The 22,922-nt window shown below is 32.5% G+C and overlaps 1 protein-coding gene and 1 pseudogene across 1 annotated transcript; one reads left to right on the top strand and one right to left on the bottom strand.

Moving 5' to 3' along the window:
- Positions 1–7,656: 7,656 nt before the first annotated feature.
- On the bottom strand, positions 7,657–9,492 carry LOC110720607 (annotated as a pseudogene).
- A 4,955-nt stretch (positions 9,493–14,447) lies between these two features.
- On the top strand, positions 14,448–15,227 carry LOC110720601 (uncharacterized mitochondrial protein AtMg00810-like). The gene has a single exon (XM_021899642.1). The coding sequence runs from the start codon at positions 14,448–14,450 to the stop codon at positions 15,225–15,227; it is 780 nt and encodes a 259-aa protein (XP_021755334.1).
- The last annotated feature ends 7,695 nt before the right edge of the window (positions 15,228–22,922 follow it).

Raw genomic sequence — 22,922 nt, 5'->3', positions numbered from 1 at the left:
TATATGGATCGGAGATTTACCTTCTTTAATTTGATCATTGAGTGTTTATTCTTCATTTTTTATGCTTTAAATGTAACTAGTTTAATCCCATGCAATTAAGTAGTTATTATATGTTTAAATAATTGTCAATTTTATATTAAAAAATATGTAATCATAATCTCATTAATTAATGTATTTATTTATTAGTTTTGGAATGTAGGAAGAAAAAAAGAGAGGAAAAAAAGGATGATGTAAAAAAATAGTTTAGGCGGAAATTTTTTTAATAAGAAATTGACATCAGCATGTTTTGTTTTAGTAATAGTTAATAGATTAGATGCTCTTATCAATTGAAAAGTTGGTGAATTATAGCAATAAAAAGTATATTTGGGTTATGGATAAAAATTATACTGTATATGACAACACAATTATACACACGTAACACGTAGGAGAGGGATTCGAGAGGTAAGAGAGGGATTTGAGTATAGGTATTGGAAGTAAGAATATTTATAAAATTATCGCGATTGTTTTGGTTTTTGATGAGAATAAAGGTATATATTAACTGTATTTTCAAGCTTTACCATCAAATAACATTTTGATTCCAGTATGAATTTAGGCCTTAAATTGCATGACTATGGTTTATTCCACTTTATGGATGCAAGAAGGTAATAATAGATCAACCCAAAAGGCCAAAAGTAAAGAAATAAAAAATTGGATTGTAGGCCCATTTCTTTGAGATGGACAGTGACAGAAATATCCAATATATGACGAAGTACTATAATATAGGCCCATTTAATAAATGTATGTGCTTCAGATGCGTCTTTATATCCGACTCCCGACTGTTTAAGAATCCATTGCATGTATGGAACCAGGGATGGCCATTATTAGGCTTTACTAGATTAGTATGAAGCCTAGTTTTATATACTGAGTACCACTAAAGTTGTTGACTTAATTGCACCATTATTATAATTGTTAGCTTAAGCACAATCTAATATATTATATCATATCATATGACTAATATATTAAGTCGATCTCGCAGTCAGGCCACGAGACAACGACAATTGATATTTCAGTTTTTCGCCAAGTGTCGCGCCACGTAGGCAAAAAATTGACACGTATGATACTAAGCAAGTGATTTTTGGATAGTTTTTTTTTTTTGAAATAAAGATGTTGTATAGAGTTTTATTATCAATATAATTCTAATATTTCATATATACAAAATTAATCCGACTTTGTAGTCAAAAATAAAAAAAATTAATCCGACTTTTAATAAATATCTTATAACCCAATTCTATTTCCATCATAAATTTCGTTTTAAAAAGTTCTTTAAAATAAGACCTATTTATAATATATTAATTTATTTTAAAAAAATAATAATAGAGAATCAGTAAAAAAAAAACAGTTTATATTCAATAAAAATAATTTCAAATCAATAATAACGTAGATAACTATTCACAAACAAAACTACAAAGAGTACACTATTATTTAATTAAGTAAGCGATATGACATCGTATGTCTAAATATTACATTATCAAAAAAGATTGTAGGACCGTATTTAACATTCAAGCAAAAAAGTTTATACTGAAATTTTATCAACAATTTGGACATCGCCACACATTATACTATATATTAAAAGGCATTACTAATTAAGGATACACGCCACGTATTACCCCTCTCTTCCACTGAGAGAATGCCACATCACCAAATTAGCTAGAAATATGAATGCTACGTGTCAATTACAAAAATGCTTTTGTCAAGAATTGAACTTAGGTAATACATGAAAGCTAAACTAAATCTAAAATAAAAGTATTTAACATTATTATGTACATAAAAAATAAAGTAAAATTCATCTAAATAAAATTTAATACATGAAAGCAATAATACAATAATATTTAAACGTATCGACTCAGAGCATCGCCTGGGCTAAATACATAAAGCTAAACTTTTAGTCAGGCCACGAGACATCGACATTTAATTTGACGTTTCAACTTTTCGCCAAGTGTCGCGCCACGTAGACGACAATTAATTATTAATATGACACTTAGGATTTATTTGAATATTTTTTTTTGTAAAATAGGATTAAAAAGTTGGATAGATTCAATAGGATAAAAAAGTTATTTTAGTTTCTTACTTTCAATAAAATTTGGATGACTTATTAGGATAAAAAAATTATTTCTATTTTCAATAAACTTTAGGTTTAGAATTTTAATTTCAATAAAATACCAATATTTCTATACAAATGACGAATCCATACAAAAGGAAACAACAAAAAATCAAAGAGACTGTTATTATATATTGTATAACCGTTCTCTTAAGTCTTAACATTTAACCAACCTTTCCTTAGATGTTCAAAGAAAATGAAAAGAGATCATAGCTTTAGACAACCGTTCTTTTTGGTTGTACATTATTATTTCTATTTTTTTTAGATTGTCAAGTGATTATTAATCCATAAAATACCTATAAATGGACAAGTATATATGATTGTCAAGTGATTGTTAATCCATGAGTAGAAAATTCAAATAACAAGTTTTATTTAAATTTCAATAAACAACCTGGGCATCGCACGAGCACAAAACTAGTATATATATAAAGGGAAGTTTTTTCCCGAGTTTTTAGAGCGCCATGTAAGATTTTAATTTTTAAAAAATTATTAGAGCCACTTAGGATTAATATTATTAAAACGCTACAATAAGATTTTGCCACATAAGATTGGTTTTTCTAAAAAAAAAAAATCGCCACGTAGGATTAATAATTTTAAAAACGCTACAATAAGATTATGCCACGTAAGATTAATTTTAGAGCATCACATAGGAAAATGTTATATTTTAGCCAATAAAAAAAGAATTGCAATTTATCTTAGATCAAAAATTTAATATTAATTATAAAAATAAAATCAGCTGTTTTTTGTGTGGCTGGCCATATCGTGTGGTCGGCTGAGACACACCCAACACTGACCGAGTAACCCCTAACCGTTCGATTAATTTCTGATCGATTGAGTAACCCTAGACCAACCAAGTAACTCTTGAACAAGTAATCCGACCACACGGTGTGACCAGTCACATATAAAACTTTGTGAAATAAAATATTATCTTTTTATATAAGAATTTTATCTAAATATGAGAAACAAAGTTAATAATTCATTCTATAATTAAAATATTCAAGTAATAAGCAAGCGAATATCACAAATTTTATTTGATAGATATATTTAGTAAAATATTTTATTTGAAAAAATACAAACAAACCATGCATCACACGGGCTTCATCTAATGTATATATATTCTCAACATACTTCTATATTTAATTAGAATACTAGCTTTGGACCCGTGCATTGCACGGTTATTACGAAACCTTAATTTATTGTTACCTTAATCATAAATAATATAAAAAATATAGTAATATATACCGACCTTTTTATGCAATAATATACTTAAAGCATTATTTATGTAAAAATATACATTAATATTTGTGTACAAAATCGACAAAAATCTTATAAACCTTATACAACAATAGAAGGTTTATAATAAATTTTGTCAATTTGTACTCGATTTTGTATGTTAAACCTTTTAAAACTTTGAATGATTCAATATTGTTTATATGAAAAGAGTACAAATTATATGGTTAAATAAATAAAAAAAAGTAAAACATTACTGACATATTTGCATTGAAAAGTTTCATATGCATCTTTTACGATGTTCTTTTTAGTGTATGTATTTCATTATGTGATCCGACATATAGTATACTTTGTTAAAAATGATATTTATTTTTAAATCATATTTGATGTAATTTTTCTTTAAGGTGATGATAGTAAATTTTGCTGATAAAATAAATTTGTCATTTTTATGTATAGAATTTAAATGTATTTGAAAATTTAATTTAGAAAATTATATATTAGCAATATATGGAATAATATGCTATTTTTGTGATAATGTTGACATATTTTCTATAATATAAATGACATGAATCTTTTTTATTATTATCACATGATAAAACTATGGTGCTCAAATAGGAAGGTTTTATTATAATAATATGTTAAATATTATTCTAAGAAAATTTGACTAAATTAAAAAATGGCATTGGAGGGGGAAAAAAACAGCACTAGAAAGTGACACGCGTCATTTTTAGTGTCTGTTTTAGTATTATGTAATGTAAATGTAATTGATATATAAGATATAATATGTACTCTGTAAATTCGTAGGATATACAAAGTAAAAGATATAGAATAATATCATATGCAGTAAAAGAAATGGAAAATATGTGAATTTTTTTTTTTTTAGGAAGTGAATCACAGTTATATGATTTAGTGAATATTTTTTGTAAGGATGTTACAATTATAAATATAAAGAACTGTATATTTTTGTAAGGAAGTGAATATAAAAAATTTGGAGGGAAATATACAGTACCACGAAGTGACACGTGTCATTCTTGTGTTTGTTTTAGTATTATGTTATTGATTTTCTATATATGTCGCCTTTAAATTAAAATTCTCTCTGTCCCACAAACACCTTTCCCATACCTCCCTTTCAATCTATTCCAAGTTATCTTAATTTCTTTATTGCAATTAATGATAAAGTTTTGTAAAAAAAAAATAGGAAAAATTGTCAAAAATAATACAAACTTTGACCTATCCGCTAAAAACAAATTAAACTTTTAATTATTTCAGAATATACAACCTTTATAGAGTATTTGCTTTTAATAGGTTGAATAACTACAACCTGTTAACCAAGTAAAACTATTTTAAAAAGAAAAAGGAAAAAAAAAAACTAAAACCTCATCCATCCACCCTCAAGCCACCAGCCATACCTTCGTTTTCCGGCCACACCCTACAAGCCTAACCAGCACTTCCCTTTCCTTATCCTTTTATAACTTGTCTTAAAGTTCTTTTATCTCTGTTTCCTTCATCATTGTTGTGTACACTCTCTTTTATATTGCTCCTTCTCCATATCTCATTTTTCCCTCATCATTGTTGTGTGTACACTCTCTATTATATTTCCTCCGCTCCCTATTTCATTTCACTTTTCTATCCTTCCCTTGGTTTATCCCACTTTCGTTTTCCTTGAAGATGTTCAATCTGTTTATTAGCAAAACCGATAACAATAAACATGTTCTATCTATTTCTTGAAGATTTCAGACGAGAAATATTTAGAGATGAACTTGATTGCGTCAAGATGATCACTATATAGTATATTGTGGTCTATCCATGTATACCTATACCTCGACTTTGTAACCTTCAGATTTTGCTTGTTCAGCTGCCAAACCAAAATTAAGGCAATCTCCTGTGTATTTCTGTTATAAGAAAAGAGTGTCAGATATTCACAATCAGATCATTAAGGTAAAGATGAGGTGAAAACCATACAAAGGAGCGTATGAGGAAACATTAAATATAGTGCTCATACTATTAAATCAATGCACAATGCTACATAAATAGTCCAACAAACAATGTCTATTTTACAGCCAAAAGCAAAAACATTGCCCCAGCGCTATTGTTAGTTCAGAAGTCAGTTTTTGTCAGACCTAGCAAGCTTCATTACTAGAACAAAGTAGGGAAAAATCTAAGTTAGAAATCTTATGTAACTTATTGTGATACAGTGCTCAAGATGCAAGCAACTCTTCCAATATATTTTTTTTTTCCAGAATAAGAAAATGTTTACCACTTAGACATTACAAAGATAGAGGTTTGGTACTCTACCATAATAGATAACAATCAAGTGCAGGCATACATCATTGAATTTTCTACATAAATTAGCAAAAGTGATTCAGGCTGAGCCCTATAAATCCGTATTATGTTTTGGCTTATACACTTGCACATAAAGAACTTACAGTTTATAATTTCTATCATTCCTACCCAATCAAACCTGCTAAATGACAGGATAGAGGGCTGATACCAGTTATACTCCAATACTCTTCTCCCTTTAAAGCACCCCGGTCTCGTACTAAAAATTGTAAGAAAGAATGGGTGGATAACTTAAAACATCCACTCCAAATATCTAGTAATAGTCAGTACACTGTGAGTGGTGCTATTCAGAACTACAAGAGAGACAATATCATATTCCTGAGCATGCATGAACCAAGCATCATGGGAAATGAAAGAGATTAAGTCAGCTAACCCCACACCAACACACATGCACAACAGTTGGGTAGAATCGTAGAAGGAAGTCAAGAGTCTCAAGATAGAGAAATAGCATAATGGACCTAGATTTTAGAAAAAGTTTCAAATGACAAAATAATTAATGATGATTCAAATTACGATCATCAGTGATACCAGATGAACAATTGGCTTCCCTGCAGCCTGCTTATGATGTCAGGTGACAACTTAGTAAGTGCCCCCTTACACGGGCCTAATCTTCAGTACTGCCCCTACCCAACAGCTTTCTATTCAAGGGAAGTGGATGAATGGGATATTTTTCTCAATCTCACATTTGAAATCAAAATCTTAGGCATATTTACATAAAATTTTCAGAAAACACTTTCAACCATACTATTCATCATAGACGGTATCTCCCCATGGCCTTTCGCCTCTGAAAGCGTCCTTCCTTCTCAATGCCCGGGCATCCGGGCGGGCAGGGCTTCCGCAAGGGCCCCCTAGAACTTTGTCTCGTAAACACAAAAGTACTGTACGTGCTTTTTTGAAAAGATAGGCTCTGCTGCTAACCTTAATTTGATATTTAGTTTTGTTCATTCTTGAAATAAATCACATCAATTCAATAACTCAAACAAATAGTTCCACACAATAGGATACACTTACATCATTTCAATAACCTAAACTAATTGTTCCACACAATAGCATAAGATCACATCAATTCAAGAACTCAAACTAATAGTTCTAGGCAATAGCAAAGTACATATCGCTCTCAACATAATGAATGGTTCAGCAATTTAATCACTCTTGACTCCATTGCCATTCTCAGAACCACCAAAACGAAAGACCCAATCTACACCAAGAAAGAAGAAGAAAGAAAATGAGCATCTTGATAAAAAGCTGATTAATTTGGTCAATTTATTAATTAATCAAATGTAGAAATAAAATTCAAAAACAAAAAGGGAATAAAATGCTCGAATTAAATTAAACATATATGAGTAAATTTCTTATGGAGTTAAAAAAATTAATCAAACAAAATCTATTACAAATTTAAAATTTCGAAGTTCATCATCTTTAGTCTCTACATTTCCATTCTCATTCTCATTCTCATTCTCATCCTCTCTCCCTTCTCCATTTTCCGATGCATATGATGGACCGGATTCTGGGACTCCAAACATAGCTTCATCATGAGCATTCTAGATTTTATCCTCACTCTTTGCCTTCAAATTGACAAGAAAGTAACCCCCGTTAGGTAAGCAGCTATACGTCAAAATGCAGGAAAAGTACGCAAATATTTGGGAAAAACGAAGAAAATAAACCAGAATAGAGAGAAGAAAGAACAAGTCGTACACTAAAAATTTTTTAGACATAAGATGTATTAAACATAAACATGATTTATCATAAATTAGATGGTCAAAGTGCGGAAGTATCTCAAAAAATAGAAAAGATCTACATGATTTAGGGCACAGCTCAAAATCAGCCATTCCTAAGGCATAGAACCCTCTTCATTGCTCCCCTAAGACATTCCTAAGTAAATAAAAAGAAGAAAATTTCTAACTTTTCTAAACTGCTGATTTATCCCTGAAACTACATGACCAAGATTTTCATACAAAAGACCGGTTGATAAACATAAAGCACATGCAATGTGCATCCTCGGCATCATTGAACACCTTCCAAGCAACTGCTCGTTCATATGAAATCGGTCTTCCCATGCTTGAGATACAGTTACCTCCTTGTAGGCAAATGAAACCCTGAAAATAGCACAGGAAAACAAATGATAAATACATGTTTAAGGATCAAGCTGAAAGTTAACATAAAAGTAGGATTAAGCGAGACAGGGGAGAGGGGGTTAAAATGAGATTAAACAAAGTATTTCTATACACTGACCTGCTGCATTATTTGAGGCAGCTCGGTGAAGAGGGTTTTACGGCCCTGCTCATCGAAAATCTTTTCCAATGTTATATCTTGCAGTGTAACTAAGGTAGTCTGTAGCATGTCAAGTCCTGCTTGATTTACAAATGTGAAAACTGGTAACGCCTGTGTAAGTTTCAAAGGAGATAACAAGTTAACAAAGGTCGTATATTGTTTGAAGGGCTGATGCCAAAAGTGTTCATAACAGCTCAATGTCACTCAAATTAACAGCAACAGTTGCATCATTTTGATATGTCGAGTATCACTTTGAAAAATGAACGTGAATGTTTGTTTATATGCAATTTAATACCTTCAAAGGGCAGCACAAAATGGCTCCAAAGAGATTTGAGAATGGATTCTCCTCCCTCGTTACCGGGTTTAAGCAACTCAACACCTAGATAGAATTTGTGATGAACTATAATCAGTAACACGTTGAAGATTTGCATATCACAAGCTATGTTACTCAGATTTTGATTGTTTGATGAAAGATGATAAAAACCTGTAGATTTGACAAATCCAACGAGCAAGCGTCTGTGCTTCAGGAGTTCCAGGAGATAAAGGTGAACCATTAAGAGAACCAAAACGTGAAGGGGAGAGCGCAGATGCTACCTTCTGAACAGAGGATATTATACTCCAAACATACTGCCGTGCCATAGTAGCAACACTCTCCTGGAGATGAATCTTGAAAGCAAACTGAAAAGCTATAGTCATCACGGATTTCCCACTTCCAGAACCACTGTTATCAGTAAGTGATTTATTTCCAGCTGCGCCAACCTCAAGGGCAGATGTAAGGTCAAGAATGCATTTTGGACTTGAAACATCCTGCCATATCACAACCCATTTTAAGCCAAGGTCTTGAAGGTATAATAAGGTAGCAAAAACAGGACAAAAATCATTGAAAATGAGTAGCTTACGTTCAAGAAAATAATCACCTTGGAAGAGTCATTGGAATGATACGGAAACCAGATGGAAGGAGAGGAGCATCATCAGAGAAAGATGCATCTATTGGAGCGAATACAAGTTCTGCACATGCCCCAACAACATTTTCATCTACTCCACTACATAACTGGGAAATCAAACAAATGCAGGGGTTAAGATTGTTCTTAAGCATTATCCATATTCATCAATGCAACAAAGTACAGAAACAAGAGTATGCTTACTTGCAGCATAAATATGTCTCCTGGCATAAACATGTCTTCACGATAATGACCGAGATTATCAAGCGGAACAACCTCCATGAACTGTTGCAAACAAACAAATTATACTGTTAATATCAGCTGTAAAAAAATAAATTCAATCAAGATTAAAGAAAAATGATAAGAGATTTTTCTTGCCTCTTCATTTTCAATTGTGTGTGCAAGAGGAAGAATGACTTGACCCCCAACACATCTAGTACGAGCAACTGGTATGGTACAAGGAGCAGCTTTGACAACAGCTGCTGCATAAGCATCAATGCCTCTATCAGCCCATTCAGATCGATGTTCTCGCAAGAATCAAAGGAGTGCTGCAGGAGGCACATTCTGCAACATAGTAATGAAGGAGAAGATGAGTTCAAAGTTTACGCCTAAAACAGAACTAAGAAACACAAAAATACAATGCACATATGTAGTACTGAGTAGAAGGCAATTGAGGATAACATTTAAAAGTTAAAATGAACTACAGAGAACTGGTATTATCAATTTCAATCCATGATTCCTTGGTGCCTGCACCCAGATGCAGAGTCATCATCTTTTATGTGCTACACTGTGTCCCTGAAGTCTACCAGACCAAAGAGTATCCACTTACCTTCAATTTCCTCGTCATCTACCGGGGCATCTTAGTTGAACTCATGAGCACGTACCCATCTTAGTATCCTTCTCAGCTGCAAGAAAGAATTGAAACCCAAATCAAATTATAATGATTAAACTTATGAGGAACTGAGAAGCTGATACGATATGAGCAGATAGTTCAGGATCCCACTCTTCTAGAGCTTTAAAAAATACATCTAAATTTTTTATAACCATAATAAATTGACCTCATTACAAATAGGATCAAGGACTAAGCTGGTTGGGTCTCCCACTAAAAACTGCAAACCATGCTAGGATCAGGAAAATGAGGCAAGACTTATAGCAGGTTTCATTATTGCAATGCTAATATATCTCTTAGTAATCAAGACTTCATATAACTGTAAGTGGGTGACAGAAAATAAATACTCTGTACAGCCCCATAATGCATGACCTAGTAGCTTCAGGCAAACATCTGCAACTGCGCTTAACTATTATCCTATGTGTCATCACACTAAAACTCTTTGTATGTCTAACATTTGTAATAAATTTTCTTCTAGAATGTAACTTCTAATTAATTGCACATTAAACTACAATTTAATCAGTAAGAAATAATCACATACTAATAGTTGTTGATTCCTTGAATGCTAAATTGCTAATTTCTAGATTCAATACCAGTTAAACAATTTTACAAGTAATATTTACAAGTTTACTACTACATCTCTTTTTCTATTCCCATATATTTTATTTTATTTTTTAAATTTTATTTTAAACTTAAGATAATGTTTTCAAAATATTATTTAAATTTAAGATAATTTTTTTATTTTATATTTAAACAAAATCCGGGGCATCGCCCAAACTACGAACTAGCTCTCTTAATTGATCAAAGATTTGAAACATATTATAATATGACCCAATAAATTTAACATACTGATTGAGTACTTCTGACAGGATTAGTTTTGGATCTCTAACTAACTTTAGAATTTTTATTTGAAACTTATTTAATGGGCCTTTCGGTATATGATTGAATTCTATTAGGTATGCTGGTAATCTATTTTTATGTGTGAAACACATGATCCATGTCACTTACTAAGTTATGATGACACGTAAAGAGATGGCACGTATGTATTGCTTTATTTAATTATATACTTCAATTTGTAGTTCGTATATATAAAATCTATATATATAGATATAGATATGACACGAATATATACTAGAATTTGTGAATTATGATTCCATCCCAAAGTAATTGTATTCTGTTACGTTGAATGACTAATTCAAAGTTAGTTGCTATTATTTAGCTAAGTTTAGTGTTAGCAGTAACTTAGGATGCTATTTTAGTGGTTGTTAGTGGGTTAGTAAGTTTATGAAGTAAAATTAGGAAGTGGGATTATGCTCCCTAATTTTTAGTTTGTTTTTGTTAGTATGCTACACTATTTAAATTGATGTACTGTGATTCTTTTAATTCAAGTTAATCAAATCATCTTTTGCTTTCTACTATATTATAATGCTTCAACATTGTGGTATTAGAGCATAATCAGGTTTCGATTCACTTCAATTAAAAAAAAAGGAAAGTTAAAGTGATAAAGCAAGAGTGAGAAAGTCCCCTGCTCCACCATGAGAAACCCAAAACCTCAAACACAAAACCCACAAAATTGAGTGAGCAAAAATGGCAAGAAAGGGCACAAATCCATCCTCTCAACCTTTAATTCCCATCTTCAAAGGGGAAAAATATTATTTATGGAGTCTTAAAATGAAGACCATGTTTAAATCCCAAGAGCTATGGGATTGAGTGCAGAATGGGTATGATGAACCAAACCCAGCACCGGCCATTCCTGATGCACAATTGAAGAAGAACCGCAAGAAGGATGCAAAGGCATTGTTCTTCATTCAATCAACACTAGATGATGACATCTTTCCCCGAATTACAGCAGCCACAAGTGCACATGAAGCATGGGAGACACTCAAACAAGAGTATTTGGGTGATCCGAGAGTAATTAAGGTACGATTGCAAACTCTTCGTAGTGATTTTGCCGAATTGGCCATGGGTGAGAAGGAGAATGTCCAAAAGTATCTGTCTAGAGTGACTGAAATTATCAGTCAAATGAGATCATATGGTGAAAAAATTAGCAATGAGACCATCGTGAGTAAGGTGTTGAGAAGTTTGAATGATGATTGGAATATCAAGCTTCCAAGGATTTATCAAGCTTTACCTTTGATGAATCGATGGGTTCTCTGTTAGCTCATGAGAGTAGAATAAAGAAAAGTGCTACCAAGGTGGAGGAAAAAGCATTTCAAGTGAAAGGAGAGTCTTCCTTTAAGTGGAAGAGTGAAAATTCGGGAAACCATGGCAGAGGTAGAGGAGGTTTCCGTGGAGGTTGAGGCCAAGGTCGAGGAGGCTATCATGGTAATGGTAGAGGCAGAGGTCATTTTAACGATTCTCGTCAACATAAGACTCAAATCCAATGCCACTATTGCAAGAAACAGGGTCACAAAGAGGTTGATTGTTGGACCAAACAGAAAAATGAGCAACCTCAAGCAAATTTCTCTGAGAAGGCATAAGATGAGAGCGTTGTTTATAGCCCATTCTCACATCTCTTCAAGCAACCATGATGTGTGGTTTCTGGACAGTGGATGCTCAAACCACATGTTCGGGGCAAGGTCGTTGTTTAAAGAACTCGATGAGTCAAAAACAAGAGACGTTCGTCTAGGAGACAACAAACAAATGCAAGTGGCAGGAAGAGGTATCATCGCCATCAAAATAGTGCAAGGTGATGTAAAACTCCTGTATGATGTGCAATTTGTGCCTAATTTAGCTCATAATCTATTGAGTATTGGTCAATTGATGAGTAGTGGCTATAAAATTGTGTTTGATGAAGGTGTTTGTGTTGTGATTGTTAAGAAGTCAGGCCATAGTATAGCAAATGTTCATATGACTTAGAATAGAATGGTTCCGCTTGATATTTCAAATGATGTTATGACCAATGTATTGATTGCTAAATTAACAAATGAATCTAAGTTATGGCATTTACATTATGGACATTTGAATGATCGTAGTCTGAAACTTTTGAGTGAGAAAGAAATGGTAGTAGGCTTACCAATAATAGGTGAGCTCAGTTTTTGTGAAGGTTGTGTTTATGGGAAGCATAGCCTCTTTTCCTACTGGGAAGGCATGGAGAGCATCCAAATGTCTTGAACTTGTGCATGCTGATTTGTGTGGGCCTATGAAATCTGAGTCACTAGGTGGAAGTCGGTATTCTTGTTGTTAACTGATGATTATTCTCGCATGAGTTGGGTTTATTTCTTAAAATTCAAATATGAGGCATTTGAGAATTTTAAGAAATTCAAGGCATTAGTGGAAAACCAAAGTGGCAGACACATAATTGCTCTCCGAACTAATAGAGGGGGTGAGTTTGTGTCTGATCAGTTTAATGCTTTCTGTGATGAGCATGGAATTCAAAGAGATCTTACAGCACCATACACACCTGAACAGAACGGGGTGACAGAGCGAAAGAACCGAACACCGGTAGAAATGGCCAGGAGCATGTTGAAGGCAAAAGGGCTTCTGAATAAATTTTAGGGAGAATCTGTGTCTACTGTAGTGTATCTCCTAAGTATATCACCAACAAGGGCGGTTTACAACCGAACACCATTTGAAGCATGGAGAGGTAAGAAACCCGGGGTAAGCCACTTGAGAATTTTTGGTTGTGTAAGCTATTCTTTGGTTAAAAACCGTTCTAAACTTGATGATAAATCTGATAAATGCATCTTTATTGGTTATTGTTCTCAATCCAAAGCATATGGCTTATATAACCTTGTAAGTGGCAAAGTGATAATAAGCAGGAATGTGGTGTTTAAAGAGGAAGCTCGATTCAAGTGGAATGTTGACAAGGATAGCATTGCTGATTATGTTCCGGTAGATGGTGAAGCTGAACAACCAGCTACAAATTCAACCACCTCCTCACCTGCTAGCACTCCACCATCAACTCCAAATAGCAGCACAAGCGAGTCACCTAGCTCTTCTGGCAGCAGTGACAGTCGTGACACTCTAATAAGAAGAAGTAGATCCCTGGCAGAGCTTTATAGTTCCTGTAATTATGCTCTACTGGTCACCAACCCTATTTTATTTGAAGAAGCTGAAGAACAACCTGAATGGAAGCTTGCTATGAGAGAAGAAATGGCAGCTATTGAGAGGAACAATACATGGGAGTTGGTTGATGCTCCGGAAGACAAGAATGTGATAGGGCTGAAGTGGGTGTTCTGAACAAAATATAATGCTGATGGGAGTATTCAAAAGCACAAGGCTAGGTTCGTGGCAAAAGGATACTCCCAACAGCAAGGTGTTGACTTTGACGAGACATTTTCTCCCGTTGCTCGATTTGAGACGATGAGAATAATGTTAGAATTGGCTGCCCAGCTCAAGTTACCTGTGTATCAACTCGATGTGAAGTCTGCGTTTTTGAACGGTTATCTACAAGAAGAGGTGTATGTGGCCCAACCAGAAGGCTTTGTCCTAAATGGCTTTGAAGACAAAGTATACAGATTGAGGAAAACTCTTTATGGATTGAAGCAGGCACCACGAGCATGGTACAGCAGAATTGATTTCTACTTTTGGAACAATGGATTCACAAGAAGTGAAAATGATCCCACTTTATACTTCAAACGTGAAGGTAATAGTGATTTTGCTACTAGTTTGCCTTTACGTAGATGATATGATTTTTATGGGTTCATCCGAGTCTTTAGCTGCAAACTTTAAGTCTAGTATGATGAAGACTTTTGAGATGAAAGATTTGGGGTTGTTGCAATATTTTTTGGGTCTTGAAGTAAAACAAGACTTGGATGGAATTCTTGTATGCCAAAAGAAGTACTCTGCAGATTTGTTACAGAGGTTCAATATGTCAGATTGTGAAATTGCAGTCACACCAATGAATGTCAATGAAAAGTTACAACGTGAAGATGGAACGGAAGTAGCAAATGCAACGCTATTTAGAAGTCTAGTGGGTGGTTTAAATTACTTAACACACACTAGACCCGACATTGCTTTTCCCGTCAGCTTGGTATCCAGATTTTTGCATGATCCTTCCCGACAACATCTTGGTGCAGCCAAAAGAACACTTCGATATGCTGCTGGAACTATAGACTTTGGCATTTGGTACTCAAAAACATCAAGTTTCAAACTTGTGGGCTTCACTGACAGTGATTGGGTAGGTAGTATTGATGATCGTAAGAGCACTTCAGTGAGTGTTTTCAGTCTTGGTTCAGGTGCAGTAACATGGAGTTCAATGAAGCAAGAAACAGTAGCTTTATCTTCTTCTGAAGCTGAATATGCAGCAGCTACTTTAGCAGCACGTCGGGATTTGTGGCTTAGAAAATTACTTTCTGATCTTGGTTATGTGCAAGCAGAAGCTACTGATGTTTTTTGTGACAACAGGTCAGCTATTTCAATGAGCAAAAATCCAGCATTTCAGATGTGCAGCATCACTTTGTTCGACAACTTGTAGCTGATGGGAAAATTATTCTGAAATTTTGTGGCACCAATGAGCAGGTGGCTGACATCTTTACTAAGGCACTTCCTCAAGCTAAGCATGATTTCTTCCGGATGCAACTAGGAGTATGTAACTTTGAATGAAGGGGAAGTGTTGAATGACTAATTCAAAGTTAGTTGCTATTATTTAGCTAAGTTTAGTGTTAGCAGTAACTTAGGATGCTATTTTAGTGGTTGTTAGTGGGTTAGTAAGTTTATGCAGTAAAATTAGGAAGTGGGATTATGCTCCCTATTTTTTAGTTTGTTTTTGTTAGTATGCTACACTATTTAAATTGATGTATTGTGTTTCTTTTAATTCAAGTTAATCAAATCATCTTTTGCTTTCTACTATATTATATTGCTTCAACATGTTTTGAGTTTAATTTATTTTAAAAGGCTCCATCTCAGACAAGTTGAAGTTAGACCTTCGCTGGGTAGCAATAGGAGCATCCTTAGTCGGTTTGATTCTACTTTCCGGTGGTTGTTTTTGCTGCGCTTGGCTGTCAAGAAGAAATAATGAACAACCACCTGTTACGAGTACTGATCACGCCGTCTCCCATGGATTATGAAGGATGAGCCGGTGAGCCCCTATACAACCCACTGCAAGTATATGATTCAGCCAACTCAATCTTATTAATTTTAGCTTAATTTTTATGCATTACTTATTTGTCATTCCTGTTGTAATATCGAACATTTTATCAGATTTCTTACTCAAGGACCAGTTTACGTTCTTTGTGATGAATTCCTTATATGCACTCAGGTATACATGTATGTACATTCTTGTGCTGAGTATGTGAGCAGGAAAATGTGAGACCATTTATGAACATTTTAAAGAAGATTTACCATCTTTATTTTTATTATTGAGGGTTAATTCTCCACTTTTTATTTTGGATTTTGTATGTAACTAGATGATCTAATCAATTAAAAAGTTGGCTAATAATAGTGCAATATACAGTAAAAAGATTTTATATATATTAGGAATTCTAATAAAGGTTATAATAACACAATTTATACAGACATATACATAGAAGAGGAATTCGAAAGTGGGGATCAAAAGTGAGAATTGGTGATTGGAAATTTATTAGATTATTGTGATTGTTTTGATTTGCGATCAGAATAAAGAAAAATGTTAAATGTAGCTCTTAAGCTTAGAATAATTTTTTTTTAATGCGGAGTATAAATTTAATCCTTAAGCAACATGACTATGATTTATGTCCACTTTATGTGAGGCTTTTGTCTTGATATTGTTCCATTAGATAGAGATTAAAGACCCAATGCAAGAAGATAATAGATTGACCTAAAAGGCCCAAAGTATAACAATAAAAACTGTACACTGGACTGTAGGCATATTCTGCTGAGATGAACAATGACAGAAATTTGGCCCATCCCTTTAATGGATTAGCAAAATTATGGCCCATTTCTTTGAGAGAAACAATTACAAAAATACCCAATAATAAAATATCCAATAATCGGATGAAAAACTATAAAATTATAAGAGCACTAGTAATGGTGATCATTTTTTTTGCTCATGGGCATTTTTGATGAGCAAAAAAAATGATCACCAACCACAATGGTGAGAAAATGGTGAAATCCAAAAAAAAGCCCATGAGCAAAACCAAAAAAGCTTAAAACTTGAGCATTTTTATTGATGAATAGTAATCGGTGTGGGCCCCACAACTGGCAGACCCACTTAAAAAAATTTCGGTGATCAATAATCAAAACCACGCGTTTTGATGAAGCAGCCTCAAAGGCGCGCCTCAAAACGCATCGTTTTGAGGTTGCAGATTTAAAAAAAAAATAAAATCAATGCATCTGACGTGTGACAGTCCGCTGGCGAATGAGTCGACGACACATGGCATGCGCAGGATCCCAGCCAATCAGAAAATTATAGCCGTTTGCAACGGTTATATATTTGTAATCTATTTTCTGAAAAATATATTTTGTAAAAAAAAAAAAACAAAAATTACCAATGGTCATAAAATTAAATTCTCTATAAATAAACATGCATTTTGATATATTTTCATATAATTTCATAAACACTTTAAATCCTCCACATTTTAATTTTCTTAAAAGTATTTTAAATTTGTAGAAGAATATTATTGTTGCAATTCACCCATATTCAGGTAAATTTTTTTTTTTTTAATTTTTAAAATCAGTTATATAATATAATTAGTATATATGTGATTTTTTGAAAAAAAATAAAATTGTAGGCCATGTAATTATATTGCAATATGTAATTAAACAAAGTTGTGTATATTTTCTCCATAAATTTCTAAATTTGTAGTTATTAAAGTGTTGCAATTATTGGTTAATTTTTTTTGCTATATATAAATGTAGTTACGTAATAAAATTAGTATATATGTGATTTTATGAAAAAAAAAATTATAGGCCACGAAATTATATTGCATTATGTAATTAAACAAAGTTGTGTATATTTTCTCCATAAATTACTAAATTTGTAGTTATTAAAGTGTTGCAATTATTGGTTAATTTTTTTTATATATATAAATGTAGTTATGTAATAAAATTAGTATATATGTGATTTTTTGAAAAAAAATCAATATTATAGGTCACGAAAGTATATTGCATTATGTAATTAAACAAAGTTGTGTATATTTTCTCAATAAATTACTAAATTTATAGTTATTAAAGTGTTGCAATTATTGGCTAATTATTATTTTTAATATGTACGTGTAGTTATGTATTAAAATAAGTATATATGTAATTATTTTTTTTTCAATTATTTCATATAACGTACTTAATTTAACGACAAATTTTAACGATTAAAAGGATACCAATAAAAAAAACAAATTAACCAAATTTAAACTAGTTTTTTTTTTTGGAGTAATATTGTTAAAATATAAATGAAATAAATAAATAAAGAAGTGTTGTGTAGGAGAGAGAAAGCAATGGTGGGGTATTGAAAAAGTAAGAGAGAGAGAGTGGTGGGTGAGCATTTTTTTTTGCTCACCATTGGGAGAGAAATTATGAAAAAAATTTGCCCATGAGCAAAACAGATTTGTTGAGAGAGAAAGTGGGTAGAGAGAGAGTGGGTGAGCATTTTTTTTGCTCACCATTGAGAGTGGTCTAAATACTACCTTGTTGCAAATAATAAGAACCGAGGTAATACATGGGTTTAGATAGGGGTTCCATAGTTGATTTAGCCTTCACTGAATTGGGTTAAGGCCTAATTTTTTTTATAAAATCACTTAAGTTGATGTCTTAATCTGATCATTATTGCTCTGTATAAATGTTGTTAAATTATTAATGACATTCTTTACATTCTCAACATTTTTTTTTAAAAAAAAACTTTACAGTTATGAATGGTCAAAATTCTATGATATGTTTTTTTCTTCTTTAAAGTCAAAATGATATATGTATCAAAAGATATGGAAAGAAATTAAATGACTCTATCTGTGTTTAGGCCGGATAGAGCTTTGAGATGAAACTCGTGTAGTTGCTAAGAACATCTGATTTATTATGAATTTTTCTAGTCTAATAATTGTCAAAATAATAAGAAATAAGTTTCATAAATAACGTGAGTAAAACATTTTGTTATTCCTGGCATTGGCCACCTCGAGCTACACATAGTATGAGTATGTACTAATGCTAATTTTTGGCAGTGATCCCAATCAATAAAGACAAAAGACACAAAGGAAACAAACTAAGATACATAATTGAACTTTAGACTTGTTGGAGTATACAGTTGGAGTATCACCTTAATTGAGTTTGTTAGTCTTAATACGTAGCAGAATTAGTTAAGGGCTAAAGTAGTTTGGCAAGATTAGTATAAATACATCCTTGTAATTAGAAGTACTGTAGCATTACTTTCATTTTTGGTAATAACATCAAATATCTCTCTCTCTCTCTCTCTTCTCCCATCTCATATAATTTCTTCTTCTCCACCTTCAAGCTAAGCCATTTTCATGGCTTAGTACCACTTCTTCCCACCATAAACGCCCAATTTAACAAGACTAAACAAGGAAGACATAGACATACACTGTGAAAGATATGGAACTATGAATATATGCACTCTTAGATTGAGTCTTAATAGACATCCCAACCTCATTCGATTTTAATACAATGATATGACAACCACACACTATTTTTCCTATAATTTTCATGACTATGTTATATGCATGCTGCTTTATTTGTGTCCCATTTCTTTTATGCATACCTTAGTCTTACGTTAGCTCCTATATTACCTAATAAAACAACAAAATAAACCTACACGGTAGGAAAAACAAATATTATTCCGTCCACCTCTTTAAAGCTGTCCCATTTCTTATTTTGAATCGTCCTTAAAAGATTGTCTCATTTTTGTTTCAACTAATATAATCCTCATTCCTCACAAATAAATTCACTCAGCTCTACCAACTCAATACTCTCTTAATAAAGTAAGATAAAAGGGACTAAAGACAATCTTATAAGAACGGAGAAATTATATTATACTTCTATATCCTTACATATATGACCAAGCTAAGATTACGTACCGTGTATGTATATATTTTATCGGATTATCGTTATGATCACCTTGAAGTAGTATAAAGGGACAAGTACATATCCTGTTGAAAGAATCCTTAATTTTAAGGATGATGTCCTACAAATTTTAACCAAGGAATCTTTCGCAATTACTCAAATGAGCTAGAATAAAAGCATTTTTGGTAGTTTCCAAGTTGATGCAATGTCTCTAAATTTAAGGACAAGTCAAGTTTCACCGCAATTCTTGCTGACTCTTTGGTTTATTAGTTTGGCTTTTGAATTCTACAAAGATTTTCTGCTTTTAATTTGTTTCCTAGGGATTGCCTAATAAAAATTTTATTCTATGATTTTCTTATCATAAAATTGAATTCTATGCATGTGCTTCTTGTCAATCATCATCGACAACGTTATGGGTTAAATAATATTCTGATTCAAATGGATTAACATTTTCTATAAAATTAAATGGTGTCAATATTTTTATTAACTTATCTATACTTAATTATTATAAAATGGGTTAGTTTGTTCAATGAGAATTCATATATGCACTTAGTCTGCGCTTTTCTTTGTAATGGGAGTGTTAAAGAATATTTAATACGTAGTATATAGGTAACAAATTAAAGATACGTATAATGAACATCATATCATTTAATTTTATTTTTACTACAACTTACGTATGTAATAGGATGTCACTGTACATAGCCATGTAAAGTTTAATCAAGCGTCACGTTGGAAATTATTCGGATTATTGTTCATAAACGGACAAAGTTTGGTGCATTCAACAATATAAGATCAAGTTTAGTTGTATTAATAATTAATATAATGCTACAATTCGATAAAATCACATTCTTTTAAATAATTATAAATTTACAAGACATTAAGATTACACATAAGTTTCATAATCGTACGTAGGATCAGATAATAAGATTCTAATTGGAATTTAAACAACCCATGATTCATACGTGTATAGTCACGCGTGCATGTTCATCTACATGGAACAATGTTGTTCAAGTGATGAGTGAATATGTCATGGAAACATCAAACATAGTACTTATACTTCTAATTTTGTTGTCGCAACCTTCAAAAGTAGAGACGAAAATTAGCTCATAACTTGAAGATCACTGAAAGAAAGTCCAAATAATAGACAATACGTAGACCGTGTATGGGATTTAAACCAGAGTGATTGAAAATTTAGAGCATCAAAGTATACCCATGATCAATTGCATGGGATCCTATATTAACCCATAAAGGACACACTTCTTCTTCCCATGAACTGAGATAAGAACTACAAACAACATGTTGAATATTCATTTTCAAGTACATACGAATTAGTTTTCTCATCAATCCTGTCACTATGTGGCTTTGTTGTGTAGTACTCCTGCCGTCCTATTAGGTTTGCCCTATTTTTCAGTTTTTCTTGTACCAATGAAATTGTCCCATACTCTTTTCTGAATAGCGAGATACTGAATAAAGTTAGGAGAATGACAAATTCACAACCCTATAGTTGTTTCTCTTGAACAAACTCTTTACAAAATGATAAAACACATTTAGGGCAATTTTAGTGGAATTAAGGGAGTACCTGCTATGTAGCAAGATTGTTTCCAACTCTACCTTCAATAAATTGTTACCGCCCGGATAAAATATTTTAATACAAGTACATTGATAGGAATGGGAAATAACAATTTAGAGTGGTACGATCTTAATACAATCACTTTTTGCAACATAGCATGCATTTACAAAGTTAAATCAAATGGTTTTATTAATATATCTTGTACCACTCCTCCCAACATTTATAATTGTACTTGTATTTTTTTTTTTCTCTTTATTCCATAAAATATATGATTTTAATTAATACATAAGAGTAAGAACTAACAAGGAAACATGCATTGATATGATCATTATTGAAAATATTGATTGCATACTAGTATTTCGTGCCCAATTCTAATTTCGCAAACGTAAATGCAACAACTTGATATCGATTACACATACCTAAGTATCAATAATCATAATCAATTAAGCAAACATTTTAACAACATTATTGAAGCAAATTTAAATTAAAAAAAAATGCAAAAATATGACAATAAGAGTACTTTATAAGATCCTTTTTAGGAAAAACCTGTCTTGTACCATACTTCATGATACATAAGACTATTCATAAAGGACAATGCTAGTACATGTAATACTCACTTAATGTAAGTAGTAGAAAATTCAGTGTACTAAGGTGCATATAGTTTGTTAATAATTGAATGGACCTTTATTGTATTGAATGATTGGTCTATTCAATCTTGTTGTACTCGGTTAAATTACCCATCTTTAGATGATTATAGGAATGAAATTTGAAGTGGGGGCCGATATTTAGACTGTAGTTTAGGTTGAATGTTCAAACCTTTGTCCTTTATCAGTTTTTTTTGTAAGGATCGGCCATTGAAAATGAGCAAATTCACATTAATTAGCTAGCATTGAACTAATGTCTCAAACACGAAGAATTATTGCTACGTCAACACTCCTCCCAATTACGCCGACTTCCCCTCTACAGACTTCCGTTCACCCAGCAACGTCCTCCTCTGATATATTGTTGGGTTTTGTCTCGTCTCCTCGTCCTAGGTTTAGAAGGAAATATGCCACTCTGCAAAATAGGTCTCCTGAGTTTTTTTTTCTAACTCTTTGTTTTGCAGGTTAAGCGGCTTTAAAAGAATAGTATCATGTCTCACCGGGTATACTTGGTTTCCTAATCGTAAGAAGTTGTATGGTCAGACCCCCAATGTTCTATCGTGTAAGCTTGCTTTCTTTACTTAGTTTAGGTTGTAATCATGCTTTTCATTTATAGAACTCTTTGTCAAAAAAAAAATAAAAAAAAAAAATAAATTGGTGTTGAACTTGTTAGAAATTGCAAACTAGGTTAGCAAACTTCTTAATGAGCGTACATAACTCATATAGTAGTGTGAGAAGTTCAACCTCTTATATAGTTATATGTACAATTTATCACAGTTATATAATCAAACCCAAAATTAAGCTCAAACAAGACGACATATAACTAACCTAATCATACTTAATGTTTTAAACAAACCAAAATACACACACATTCAAATATAAAATCGAACACCTTAATATAACTGAAGAGAACAATCCTTTGGTATAGAATTTTGCCTTAGTAACTTAGACTTACATAGTAGATCCATATACTGTATTTACC

The sequence above is a fragment of the Chenopodium quinoa genome, unplaced genomic scaffold, assembly GCF_001683475.1.
Source record: "Chenopodium quinoa cultivar QQ74 unplaced genomic scaffold, ASM168347v1, whole genome shotgun sequence".
Classification (NCBI taxonomy): domain Eukaryota; kingdom Viridiplantae; phylum Streptophyta; class Magnoliopsida; order Caryophyllales; family Amaranthaceae; genus Chenopodium; species Chenopodium quinoa.
The sequence above is the reverse complement of the archived record's forward strand: the minus strand, read 5'-3'. Positions and strand labels throughout refer to the sequence as shown.